The sequence below is a fragment of the Pochonia chlamydosporia genome, chromosome 1 (assembly GCF_001653235.2).
Source record: "Pochonia chlamydosporia 170 chromosome 1, whole genome shotgun sequence".
NCBI lineage: Eukaryota > Fungi > Ascomycota > Sordariomycetes > Hypocreales > Clavicipitaceae > Pochonia > Pochonia chlamydosporia.
The window spans coordinates 2,195,252-2,207,375 of NC_035790.1; the positions used below are offsets into that span (position 1 = coordinate 2,195,252).

At 51.0% G+C, this 12,124-nt stretch overlaps 4 protein-coding genes across 4 annotated transcripts; 2 read left to right on the forward strand and 2 right to left on the reverse strand.

Annotated features, from left to right (window-relative positions):
* Nucleotides 1–494: 494 nt before the first annotated feature.
* VFPPC_12810 (fungal specific transcription factor domain-containing protein) lies at nucleotides 495–2,027 on the forward strand (the record flags this gene model as incomplete). The annotated part of the gene is made up of 1 exon (XM_018290587.1): nucleotides 495–2,027. The coding sequence occupies one exon, from the start codon at nucleotides 495–497 to the stop codon at nucleotides 2,025–2,027; it is 1,533 nt and encodes a 510-aa protein (XP_018148699.1).
* Nucleotides 2,028–2,183: 156 nt separating this feature from the next.
* On the reverse strand, nucleotides 2,184–3,327 carry VFPPC_00543 (2OG-Fe(II) oxygenase superfamily domain-containing protein; the record flags this gene model as incomplete). Its single annotated transcript, XM_018280543.1, has 2 exons — nucleotides 2,184–2,582; nucleotides 2,635–3,327. 2 exons carry the CDS (start codon nucleotides 3,325–3,327, stop codon nucleotides 2,184–2,186), a joined length of 1,092 nt encoding a protein of 363 aa, XP_018148700.1.
* A 735-nt stretch (nucleotides 3,328–4,062) lies between these two features.
* VFPPC_00544 (membrane transporter) lies at nucleotides 4,063–5,826 on the forward strand (the record flags this gene model as incomplete). Its single annotated transcript, XM_018280544.1, has 3 exons — nucleotides 4,063–4,320; nucleotides 4,394–4,779; nucleotides 4,848–5,826. 3 exons carry the CDS (start codon nucleotides 4,063–4,065, stop codon nucleotides 5,824–5,826), a joined length of 1,623 nt encoding a protein of 540 aa, XP_018148701.1.
* Nucleotides 5,827–6,580: 754 nt separating this feature from the next.
* Nucleotides 6,581–9,555, reverse strand: VFPPC_00545 (kinesin family protein; the record flags this gene model as incomplete). Its single annotated transcript, XM_022428179.1, has 2 exons — nucleotides 6,581–8,691; nucleotides 8,757–9,555. 2 exons carry the CDS (start codon nucleotides 9,553–9,555, stop codon nucleotides 6,581–6,583), a joined length of 2,910 nt encoding a protein of 969 aa, XP_022284677.1.
* Nucleotides 9,556–12,124: the final 2,569 nt, after the last annotated feature.

Genomic DNA, 12,124 nt, shown 5'->3' on the forward strand with positions numbered 1-12,124 from the left:
TTTTGGCGCTTAATGACAGACACTAGGCGGATCAGTGGCGGCGCCAACCGTGAACCCCCTCAACTTTCCCCGCATATAGACTCACCCGCTATTGAAGACTTCGGGGCATAATACTCCGTAATCGGCAACTGAGCGGAATTCCGTATAGAAGGACGGCCATGAAGCCCTTGGGCCGTGACAGAAGATCAACGTCCCTTACATATCTAGGCACTTGGCAGTTGGACACATAACGCCCGATTCCGACAGCTTTGAAATCGCAGCAACTCCATGCCGAAGTCCATACATCAGCAAAGATCTCGAGATGGCTGTCGAACTTGTAGGAGGAGGTAAGAACTGTTAACAGTATCTACCCGCCGCGTACATGTCCTAACGCTCAAACTAGGAAAAAGAAGTGCGACAACACGAGCATTCCATGTAGCAACTGTGTCAGACTGCGCTTACATTGTCAACAAAATGTCGAATTGGTATGGGAGGACGACGCAAGACGGGCTGGAATGGCTCGAAGAGGCCCTGCGAGGATGAAATCGGTCGCATCCGGCCAGCGGTACAAGTCGAAGCATACTTCTCCCACGAGCACAGGGATTCACATCAATACTGGGTCATCTACAACCGAGCAGCAACTTGTAAATGTTGAGGCCGCATACTCGGCACCACCTGGTTCGCTTCGAAGCGTGCGTATATCTCAATGGCCATTCAGCTTGGATTCAACAGAGTCGATGCTGCTTGACCACTACATTCAGAGATTCTCAAGAACGTACCCAGCGTTTTCCGGGCCGACAAACCCGTTCTTAAGGGTCATTCTTCCGCTGTCTCTACAGAGCAGAGTTGTCTTAGACTCGCTACTAGCCTTGGGTGGCGTTCAAAGCTGGTCAAACGGGCGATTTACATTCGAGCACGCAATGCTCAAGTTGCGACAAAAGGCGCTGGAAGGATGTCGCTGCCTGATCAGCGAGCTCTATACACCTGTCTTGGAGACTAATGGCGAAATCGCACAATCCAAACAACTAGCATTAACCAAGTTAGTGGAACCTCAAGGCAAGGAGCCGAAGATTTTGTACCTACTAGCAAGTTGCGTCCTGATATTACTGTACGAAAAGCTCGCGGGAGAACAAGTGGAAAACGGAACCACACACCTACAATTCCTATCACATGTTCTTCCCGCAAATATCCTATCGCAGGTAATAAGCACCGCCGCCCAAGCTGAGATGCCGTCCACCTCAGAAGGGGAAGCATTTCAATTCATCGCGAATCTCTTCTTATACAACGACTTTGTCCGGTCTACTTCTCTCCGAACCCTAAGCTTCTCCGACTTTTATCTCTGCACAGCATTCCAGGAGCATGGGTTTTCGATCAACGAAAGCGACTTCCAAGGATTGCAAAGCCAGTACGGGGGAAGGTTTACATTTCCGGGACTAATTTCACGTTTATCAGCGGGCGATTCAAGTGTTACAGATGCAGATATTGCAGGATGGGATGGAGATCTCGGCTGGCTTCCGAGCTTCTCCCTTATGCCACCTTTACTGCAGGAAATGTACGAACGGCTCCCCATCACAGACGGGAGTATAGTTTTCGATTCAAGTTTCCGCCATTTGGGAAGCCTTCTAAGCCCATATGAATGGAAAGAAGAGCGAATTATTTCAGAAGTATACCGCATCACGGGCATCATATACCGACGACAGTGCCTTGCGCGACTCGCAGGGCAATCAGACACGGAGATACGAGGTCCAAATGGTGGAAATGGACGGCATGTGCAAACGGGCAATTTGCCTTCGTGGGCCGTACAGCTAATTCACACGTTGCCGGATAAATCGTCGCTCGAGAATACGCTGCTGTGGCCGATTGGCATCATTGGAAAGGAGCTTGGCGCGGATCATGAGATAGAGAGGGGTGTTATCTTAAGACGACTGGAGGCGTTGGAGGAAAGGTTTCATATGAAGCACTTTGGGAAGGTGAAGGAGCACTTGAAAGTGTATTGGGAGAACAGCGAAGGGCGAGAGTATGAAGACGGGGCAATTTTGTTTGGATAGTTCAGACGGTGGCTGACAGTCGCATTGCGTGTTAGCATGGTGTAATATTAGAAATTGAATAAGGCGGAAAAGAAATTTCCCTTGAACAGTTTCAAGAATAACAGAACAACGTATGTGTATTACTAAATAACCAAAGTGGCAATCTCATCCGTCTGATTACTGCTCAAGTGGCCTCATCTCATACAACGTCTGCTTAATATACTTGATCTGCTCTTCCGCCCACGCCTCCACCTCCTTGACATTAACCGTCTCGACAAGACACATGCCCGGCTTACCCTCTGCATCAGAAGCCTTCACATTCTCTTCATACCTCTTGCGAAGAGCATCAGCCGTCAGACGCGCCCTCTGCGCCAACACATCCAAACGGTACGTCGTCCACTGGTAGTACAGCTCAGTAAGGTGAGACTTGTTCCGAATATTAGCATTGGTAGTATCGTCCACGACCCGCGGATCCCTAGGTCTAAAGGACGTGACGATGGTAACACGCTCTGGCATATTGGTAACAGGCGCAGCAGTATGCTTAATATACCTCCCCTGAAGAAGAACAGCACTCCCCTACACATAGTCAGTAACGAAAATCAAGAATCCACGGTCTGCGTCAACTCACCATCTGCGGCGCCTTGACCTTAATAGTCGTCCCATCCCCTTTCATCAGCTCCGTCTCCCCGCCGCTCATGTGCCTCGCATCCGAGAGCATAACCACACACACCCACGGATGCGAATCCTTATGCCACTCAATAATAGGCTTGGTCTGATCCGTCACCGCCTGCTTCTTCACCTTGTTCTCTTCAAACGCCCTGATTGCATCTTCCGTAGCAACAGGTGGTTCGACGGGTGTGTTTCTAACGGCCTCGAGACCGCCCGGCCCAAGCTGCACGTTTGTGTGGCTGATTTCATAGTCCATCGCGGGAACTAGGTCCACGCCAGCGATTTTGCTGATGATGCCCAGTACTTCGGGCGAGTGCCAGAATTTATGGATGAAGGGCGCGTAGCGGGGTGCCATGCCGCGGATTTGAACGGATCCAGGGCGCGTGTGGTGCATACAGTTGTCGAGGACGTCGTTGCTAAAGAGTTCGCGGCGGTGTTGGAGGACGCCTTCGGGGGAGAGGAGGGGGAAGGGGTCTGTTGTTGCGATGGGGGAAAGAGCTGTGGGTGAGAGCTTGAGGTCTTGCATGGTGAGAATTGAGGAGGGAGGGGAGAAGTTGAGGTGTTTGGAGGGGATGAATTCGGATGTGGTGTTGTCATCTTGGATAGATGGCTGGTTTGAAGGGGGAAGAGGGGATATGACGGTGGTGGCCATTGTGTTTGTTTGTGTAGATTGGGAGATTTAGAATTGGTTGCTGAAAGTTAAATGTATTGTGAAAGAGATTCTGGTGGTTTATATATACTGTGTTTTATATTGTGTAAGAGTATGATGTTTATCGCCAAGGGCTTCGAATTACCAAATCGGGTAATTGGAGGCGCCGGACGTCGAATAGCAAGAGAGCTAGCTGATGGCTCCCTCGGAGAACAATCGGAGCCAGCCACAACAACTTAGTATGATTTCAGGCGCCCATATTGCTGTCGGAGGAGGCAATAGCTCAATGCCGAGTCATGGCGTCCCCTTCGTTGCAAATATGCCTCCTCCCACTGGTTTTCCTCGTGTCTCAATGCTCCTTGCCGACATGCATGTAGTCTGGAGTGCAGCACTAGCGGAGAGAATGGAAGGAACCCTGCATGCACCATGATCAAGGCTAAACCCAAAAGAGACTATTCTAGCCGCTGTCAAGTTCAACCGTTCGAGACTCTCTCAACTCTCCTCCACCACCACACAATCACACCTCTTGAAATTCGACATGATCCGGGGGAAATTTCTCGGCATTCCGCCGTGTACTATTGAATATCGACGCGCAGTTAATTTGTCACGGCAATTGCCCTCATATCCGAAACGTACTCATCCAAGTTGGTCAGATCATCTATAAAGAGAGCAGAAAACCTTCCAACCCCATGAATACCTCCAACAACATCCATCATTCCATGAACAACCACAAATAAAATGGACAAAGTATCCGTCTCCCACCAAGAAGAAAACTCTCATCCCAATCTCACACTCAGCACCACACAAAGCCACGATGCAAAAGCAGTCGGCCACCAAGACTACCATGGCATCGACACACGCGTCCGCTCCATGGGCGCAGACGAAGTCTACGAGAAGAAGATTTCTATAATGAACGAGGCCCTCATCGATCTCGGCATGGGCAGCTTCCAATGGAAAGTATTTGCCATGACTGGATTCGGGTGGTTCGTAGACAATGTCAGTCACAGAAATCTTTCTCTCCTATCAACCAGTACCAGTACCAGTACACATTATACTAACAAAACGCCAGCTATGGATGCAAGCCATCACCATCATCACCCCCCCTGTGCGCACAGAATTTGCCGTCAAGAGAATCGCCTTTCTTAGTGTCGCCAAATACGCCGGCCTCGTTGTCGGATCTAGTGTCTGGCCCATGACGGCTGATTTCATCGGTCGCCGTCTCGCTTTCAACATTACGCTACTCATCTCCGCCGTGGCAGGACTTGTTGGTGCAGGAAGTCCCAACTTTGTAGCTATTGCCACGTTCTGCGCCTTTATCGGACTTGGAACCGGTGGGAATCAGCCCGTGGATAGTGCCATCTTTTTGGAGTTTGTACCCGCTACGCATCAGTATCTCCTGACGATGCAGTCGTCTTTTTGGTCTGTTGGACAGGCGGTTGCCGCGCTTATCGGATGGTTAGTTTCTCCTCCTTGCACAACTTTTCAACGTCTGATGAAGAGCAACCACATCTAATGCTTCATAGGCCTCTCATTGCAAACTACTCTTGCTCATCGACAACTCTCCCCGGACAATGCAACTACCACGACAACCTAGGCTGGCGCTACGCATACTGGACATTCGGCGGCCTCACCCTCATCATGTTTCTCCTCCGTCTGCTCTTCCGAGTTCCCGAAACGCCCAAATTCCTCCTCGGCAAAGGTCTCGACCAGCAGGCCGTCAACGTAGTCGCCGACATAGCCAAGCGCAACAAGACAGAAACATGGCTCACAATAACGCACTTTGAAGCCATTGACGCACAGCTCGCCGCCCAAAGAGCCACTGATGACCCCGAACCGCCCTCCACCACCACGCAATCCATCGTCAGACGAACCATTGATAAATTTGCCCCTCGCAAGATCCAAGCCCTCTTTTCAACGCCCCGTCTCGCTCTCTCCATGTCTCTCCTCCTATTCCTCTGGTGCTCCATCGGCATGGCCTACCCGCTCTACAACTCCTTCATCCCAATCTACCTCGCCAACAAGGGCGTCTCAACAGGCACGTCCTCCATCAACGAAACATACCGCAACTACGCCATCCAAGCTGTTTGTGGAATCCCCGCCTCCATCCTCGGCGGCTTCACCGTCGACATGAAGCGCGTTGGCCGCAAAGGCACAGGAACACTCGCCTGTTTGGGCACAGGCGTCTTTCTCTTCCTCTTCACGAGGGCGGACTCGAAAAGCGCCGTCCTGGGATTCAGCTGCGCCATTGCGTTTTTTCAGAACCTCGTGTATGGTTTGCTGTATAGTTATACGCCTGAGCTGTTTCCTGCGCCCATTCGCGGCACCGCAAACGGGTTGGTGGCTGTGTTTAATAGATTGAGCGGGTTGATGGCGCCTATTATTGCGGCGTATGTTGGTATTGATACCGACTTGCCGGTTTGGATATCCGCCGCCTTGTTTATGGTTGCTGGTTTAGTGTTTTTGGTATTGCCATATGAGATGAGAGGTGTGGCAGCTTCTTGAACTCTGGTGTGGGTTAAATGTGCCAATATGTCTGTATATTCTGTTACGTTAACGTTTATGAATGTAATGCTGCCTTCTCTTGCCTTCTGTGTATGCCCGTGCAAGAGTAATTGGAGACTGTCTTATTACTTCTCCTTCTTAAAAGTTGACATAAATGCAAACACCCGAGTACACACGCCACATTTCACTTTGCAATAATGGCACATCAAATCAACGTCGCAATCCTCTTTTGTCCCCATTAGGCTCGTGACTACTCCGTATCCTGCATAGTGACATATAATACATAAAAAGCCAACAATATAAGCTATACGCTAATAATGGTCTTCAACGAATGCCGTTAGAACAAAACAAAGATGATGAATCCTCCACTCGTCTACTGTCATGGTATTCCTCAAAAAGAAACATAATGCCACGTCCAAGTGTCGCCCAGAAACAAAAGCAATAACCGACAACGGGAAACTGTATAGTCAAGCACAATAATTTCGTTTTTCGAGACTGGTTGGGCGACTTCATCCCAACTTTCCACCAGAGAAACCCTTCATTGCGGCGGCGGGATATAATAGAGAATAATGGGCAAACAGAATCAAGTGAGAAAAAGAAAAAAAAAGTTTGCCAATCGTAGGGTATAAACGAACGCAAAGCAACTCCATAGACCCCGCCTAGATCCCAAACTCCAAACACAGTGACAAGTCATACCTCCACAGTATAATTCACAAAGCAGACCGCATCCCCAAAGGTTTGTTGCTCATCGGCCTTACGCAGACTCGACGGCGGTCATCTCTGATGAGACCAAGGGAATCGGGCTCTGTCGCAACGGTTCCAAAGTGTGCGGCGGCTCTGCAAGTGAGTCCAGCTTCTGACCATTTGCTAACCGCACGCTGCCACGCGATCCACGAATGATTTGCCCCGTCTCCACGCGGTCCTGGATCATCTCTTCGAGCATTCTATTCATCTCATCGACGCTCTTGGTCCGCCGCCTTGGTGCCTGGTTTAGCGTAGGGCTAGTCGGCGTCGTCTTTGTTTGATCAGGAGCCGGCGGTGACCGTGACTCAGCAGAAGCGTCAGCCGTATCCCGAGAGCGCGCTGCACTTCTCAGAGCAGCGAGCATGCGATCCTTGTCGTCGAGCCGAGCACGGAGATCAGCAATCTCGGCATCCTTCTCCTTCAAAGCAGCGGCGACACTGTGGTCTTCGCCCACCATAATACTCTTACTAGGCGCTGAGAATCCAACAGACGTGCGTGACGAGCTGGCCCGCCTCGCTTGGAGAAGTCTCTTCTCAAGCGTAGCAATGTACCGGTTCTTATCGGCTAAGTCTGCCTGGAGCGCCCTGTTCTGAGCCGTGAGGGAGGCCGTACCATCTCCAAACTCGCCAATGCTGTCTTCGTCGGCTTCGATAGGTTCTCCTTCGGGCTCACCGGACAATCTTTGTCCACCGCTAGACCGACGACCGATGGTCGACGATGCAGACGTCATGGAAGCAGTGCGCTCTAGCAGAGGCTTTGATCCAATCGAAGTGGCCACAGAGGATCGGATAGACCCAGAGAGAGACAGCTGTGAATACCGTGCATATTGGCCGAGCGAACTCAATGAGCCATTGGAATTGACACCAATAGACTTGGAGCTGAGGATCAGTCGGTTGAGATGGTCGATTCGTTCCTTGAGCGCCGTCCTAGCAAGTTGCATCTCCAACATCTGTTCCTCATGTCTCTCGACAGCTTCCATTTCCCTGGCCTTCTCGGCTTCCTCATCCCTCTCTTTCTCTGTATCACTACTCTTGCTGCCCCTCTTCCCCTTCTGCGAATCGAGCTGCTTCCGCAACTCGACTATCTCCATGCGGTACCGCTCTAACAGCACTCTTGCGCCGCCGTCCCCTCCAGCACCAAGCGCTTCTTCAGCCCTCTTGGCGTGGCTCACAATGCTGTTCTTGGCTCGGGACGCAAACTTGAGGGTATTGATGGTTTCGGTAGTGTGGGTATTTGCGGCTGCTGCGCTTCCAGCGGCACCTATCTGAATTGTGCACAGAATGCTTACAAGTGAATTTCCAGATAAGGCTCCTTGAAGAAGGCGTGTGAGTTTGCTATCGCGATAAGGCAGATGCTTTCCTTCTTTTTCGTTTCCTTTCCCGCCCTCTTTGTCTTTCCACTCAGATAATTTTGATATGACGGTTCCCAATGTGAGGAGACTCTTGTTGATATGGGCACCCTCTTGCCTTCGCTCCTTAGATTCGGCCGCCTTTTCGGAGCCAGCCAAATCAATCAAACTCAGGGTAGAAACACGTACGCCGCCGGGGAGGATACCTGAACGTTTGCCTTCCGCTCCACCGGCAGCGCCGCCTGGCATCCGTTCGCGGCTTTCGACAACAATCTGAACAACGGCATGACTTCGTGAACTGCGCGCATTAAACTGCGTGCTAGCAGTACGTCTCGCCTGATCACCTCGTGCAATGACTCGCAACAATTGCGTAGGGCTCTGAACGATTTCTTCCTTCAAAGGCGTGGCATAGACGCCTCTCTTGCTGTCTTCGCGAAGCTTAATCTCATCCTGCTGTGGAGCACCACCGACACCACTCCCTGTAGGCATACTCAACAAGTCGTGAATTCTTTCGTTATAGATTTCGAGGTAGCTAACGCGCAGCAAGAACTCTCGAGATGGTGTTTCACGAATATAGGAAAAGATGTCGGTAATTGCCAAGGGGATCACACCCGGTGATGAGGCTGTTCCTTGCATGGAAAACGTCTTACCCGTACCGGTCATACCGTAAGCAAAGACAGTTCCGTGGTAGCCTTCCATTACTCTCCGGACGAGTCGCTTTGCGATATGGTCATACACGCGCGCATTGTTGTCGTGCGTTGTAAAGACATTGTCTGTGTAATCGTCAGCGCATATTCACCTCACAAGACTCCGACCTAAAGTTTTATCGTCAACATACCATAAATATAATCGCCCCCTTCCTTTCCTTTGTAGGCAATGAGAGACTTGCGGCCATCTACCATCCATTCTCCTTCAGGATTCGACTGGCCACCAGCATTATTGTCTGGGCGAACTCGCACGCTAACAACCACGTTGCCTTTGCCGTCAGATTTGGACGATCGTTTATCTGAGGCTGAACCGGAAACTGCGCCTGCCCCATCAAGTTTCGACGCTGACCCTTCTCCAGGCTCATCATAAGTTGTCGCAGACGTTGAGTAGGAATCTTGTGCGGAAGAGCTTCGACTTTGCGGCGGTGAGGAAATGCTCATCAAACCATCTGACATGCGAGCATTGCTAATAGATTTACCCTCGCCGCTTCCATTCAACAAGCTTGGTGTAGACGGAGAGTACGTAAGATGGGAAAGTTCTTTGGGCGTTTTCGATTTTCTGGATCGCGATTTTTCGTTCGCCAACGGACTAGGTGGCAAACTGCTCGACCTGCTATCGCCTCTCGGAGGATGTGGAAATGAACTGATGCTGACGGTTTTCCTAAGCGTCTTTCCCGCTGCATTTACCGCACTCGCACCGGAGAGCCCTTTCAGTTGAGGCAATGTGGTGATTGGTGCCGGAGTTGGAGGAGCCAGAACACTTGATGGTGCTCTGAGACCACTTCTGGGTGTGGACGGCGCCGATTTCGCTGGAGCTGGTGATGAGATATTTCCTGTGCTCTTCCGAGTTTTGGTTACTGGCAAAGCAGGCAATGCCATATTTGGCGGGCCATTTGAGGGCCGTGATGGCCTGGGCAAGGCCGTCGCCATTCTGAGTAGGTATGCGGGTAGATGGTCGGGTGAGGAGTGTTGAGTCTGATGATCGGACGAGCTAGCCGGTTCACCCAGAGGACCAGTATATAAGATATCAACCTGCGATCTGGTTTGAGCCCATCCACACAGTCTAACTACCTGAGGTCACTACGTAGATGGTCGATTCGGTGGTGTGGAATGCTAGAGGGCGGGCTGAAACACCGTGGGACGCAATAAGACGGCCACTGGATGGCATGGATTGCCAGTCTGGGGAGAAATAAGTCCGTGGCAAATGGGGTCGAATGCATAAATGCGTGTTGCTGTGAAAGAAATTTGTCACCCTGGTGTTCAAAATGGTCAGTCTCCAGTAGTTGCAGTGACGAGCGGGTCAGGGTGCGTGTCAAGGCATGCATAAGAAATGCCAGAATGTAACGGGCCCAACGGCAAGTACGATACTAAAAAAAGGGGAGACAATTCAAGCAAACAACGGGAAAGGGTTTGAAGGGTCCATGGGAAGGGTTGATGCGTTCACAAACATACCGAAAACTCTGTTCCTGGGGAACGGACAGAGCGATAATCTCCAAAACAATTCGAGTGTGTCTTGGTCCAGCAAGATGCCAGGCAAAATGCGCTGCGAGTAATACGCAGTGAACACACAAGAGCTGGAATAATGGTCTAGAGCAGAGACAGAAAAACGAAAACCAACGGCGTGATGCGGCCTTGACTGCACGAAATCACTTGTCGAGTGTCAATCGTAAAGCTAGCGATGCAGGTCTGGCAGCGTCGTTTCTTTTGTTCGTCTCGGTCTGAGCTCATCGGTGGAATAGCAGTCCGCGGGGGGGTTGGATATTGTCCTGATGTGTTTCGACCCTCAACAGCTTTCCCTTTTCTAAGCTTTTTTTCTTTTTTTGCTTTTTGCTTTCCAAACTGCGGGCCGTGGCAACGCACAGGGCCTGTTGTCGCAGTTCGTCGTCGTAAATGGGCGAGATGGTTTGGGTAGCGACGGCGAGAAGGTTGAAGTTGAGAAGCAGCTAGCTGGTGGAGGGAATGAATGAATGGAGGCTACCAGACCAGACAAGACTGGGAACGAACCTGGCACTAGCCACGGTCAGGCTGGTAGGCAATACTTCTAGTTGAAGAGGATGGCAACAGGAAGAGCCTAGTCTGCTCTCATCTCTCCAGTCCCGGTAATACTTGACATTGGGGGTTTCTGCTCCGCTCGAGGAAGAAGGGCAGGGGTGTGAATGGGTGTGAATGGTGATGGGTGTGAAAGCAAGGTTCAAGTCCCCAAAGATTGACGGTCCGTTGCGCCGAGTGGATCGTGCTTTTTGGTCTGGTCAAGTGGTTTTGGTTGCCCTTGAGACCTTGGGAGCTGGTCAGGATATTTTGGCGGTGGAAAAGGTGACAAAAAAAAGGGCCAAATGGTTCGACAACCAAGACAAGGTTCTGAGAAAGGTTCCACAGCAGCAAAGGGGGGGTCTTGTCCAAGTTGAGTCGATCAAATAGATGAACCAACAATGGCTCTCAGATGGTCCTGGCACTGGGAGCGAAAGACAAGACAAGACAAATAAGAATAAAAATTTAAAAAGGGGGAGGGAATTACGATATCATTAAGGAATGTCAACTCCTATGTATTTGGTTGAGGGAGAGGAAGAAAAGGAGAGGGCGAGCAATCAATGGCTATCGACTGGCGTCTTCTGAAGCCTGTCCGTACATAATTACCATGTTCAAATGTTGGGCCCGTTGGACAGTTTATCCCCCTGCCTTTTGCCGCCTCCAAGGTGGACGTTGGACGCCACTCTCTGTGGACTTGCACATGTATCACCAGACAGACACCAGACAGACACGGTCGAGTCGGCACCACGCAACGAAACGATGGGCCACTCCGAAGTGGGAACGAGATGCGACAAAGCACCGCCTTCAACGGACCAGACTCGATATGTATCGTTCGGAGTAGTCTTCACCCAAACCATTCCAACCTGTTTTTCGGTTGTTCGCGAGCCAAAAAGTGCCACTACTGACGCAGTGTGACACTGGCAGCCAGACCAAGTCAGGTACCCGAGCCCCAGGAGGAATCGACGACTCTACTTGGGCAGCGGGCAAATTGTGCAATTACCGCAATTACGATAATCAAGCCGCAGTTCGGCGCCCAGGCACAAGCATCCTAGGCTCTGGGGTAGCTGGTTGGACGAGGAGGCAAGGGTGTCCAAGGGCTTCTGGGACCAGTTGACGCTTGTTTGTGGGTGGGTGGGTGGTTGCGAGGTGTCAAGTCTCGCTCAAGTCAAAGGTGGGTGACTCTGGACAGTCCGGGTCTCTAGGTGAGGCCGAATACCTGGGAGCATCTTTGGCCACATCACACATCGACATCACAGAGGAGAGCTCAACGGGGTACATGGAGCGGGCATCTGGGCATCTGGAAGCTGCTGGCGGAAGCTGCTCATTGGAGCAAACCTATCTGTCGACATCAACACGCACCAGACCCTTGCAGCTTGGACTTGTTCCCGATGCCTTTCCTCCTCTCTTCCTGTCGCTCTTGCTGTTGCTCTTGAGCATCAACCACACCAGATGATTTGGAAAACAAAGACAC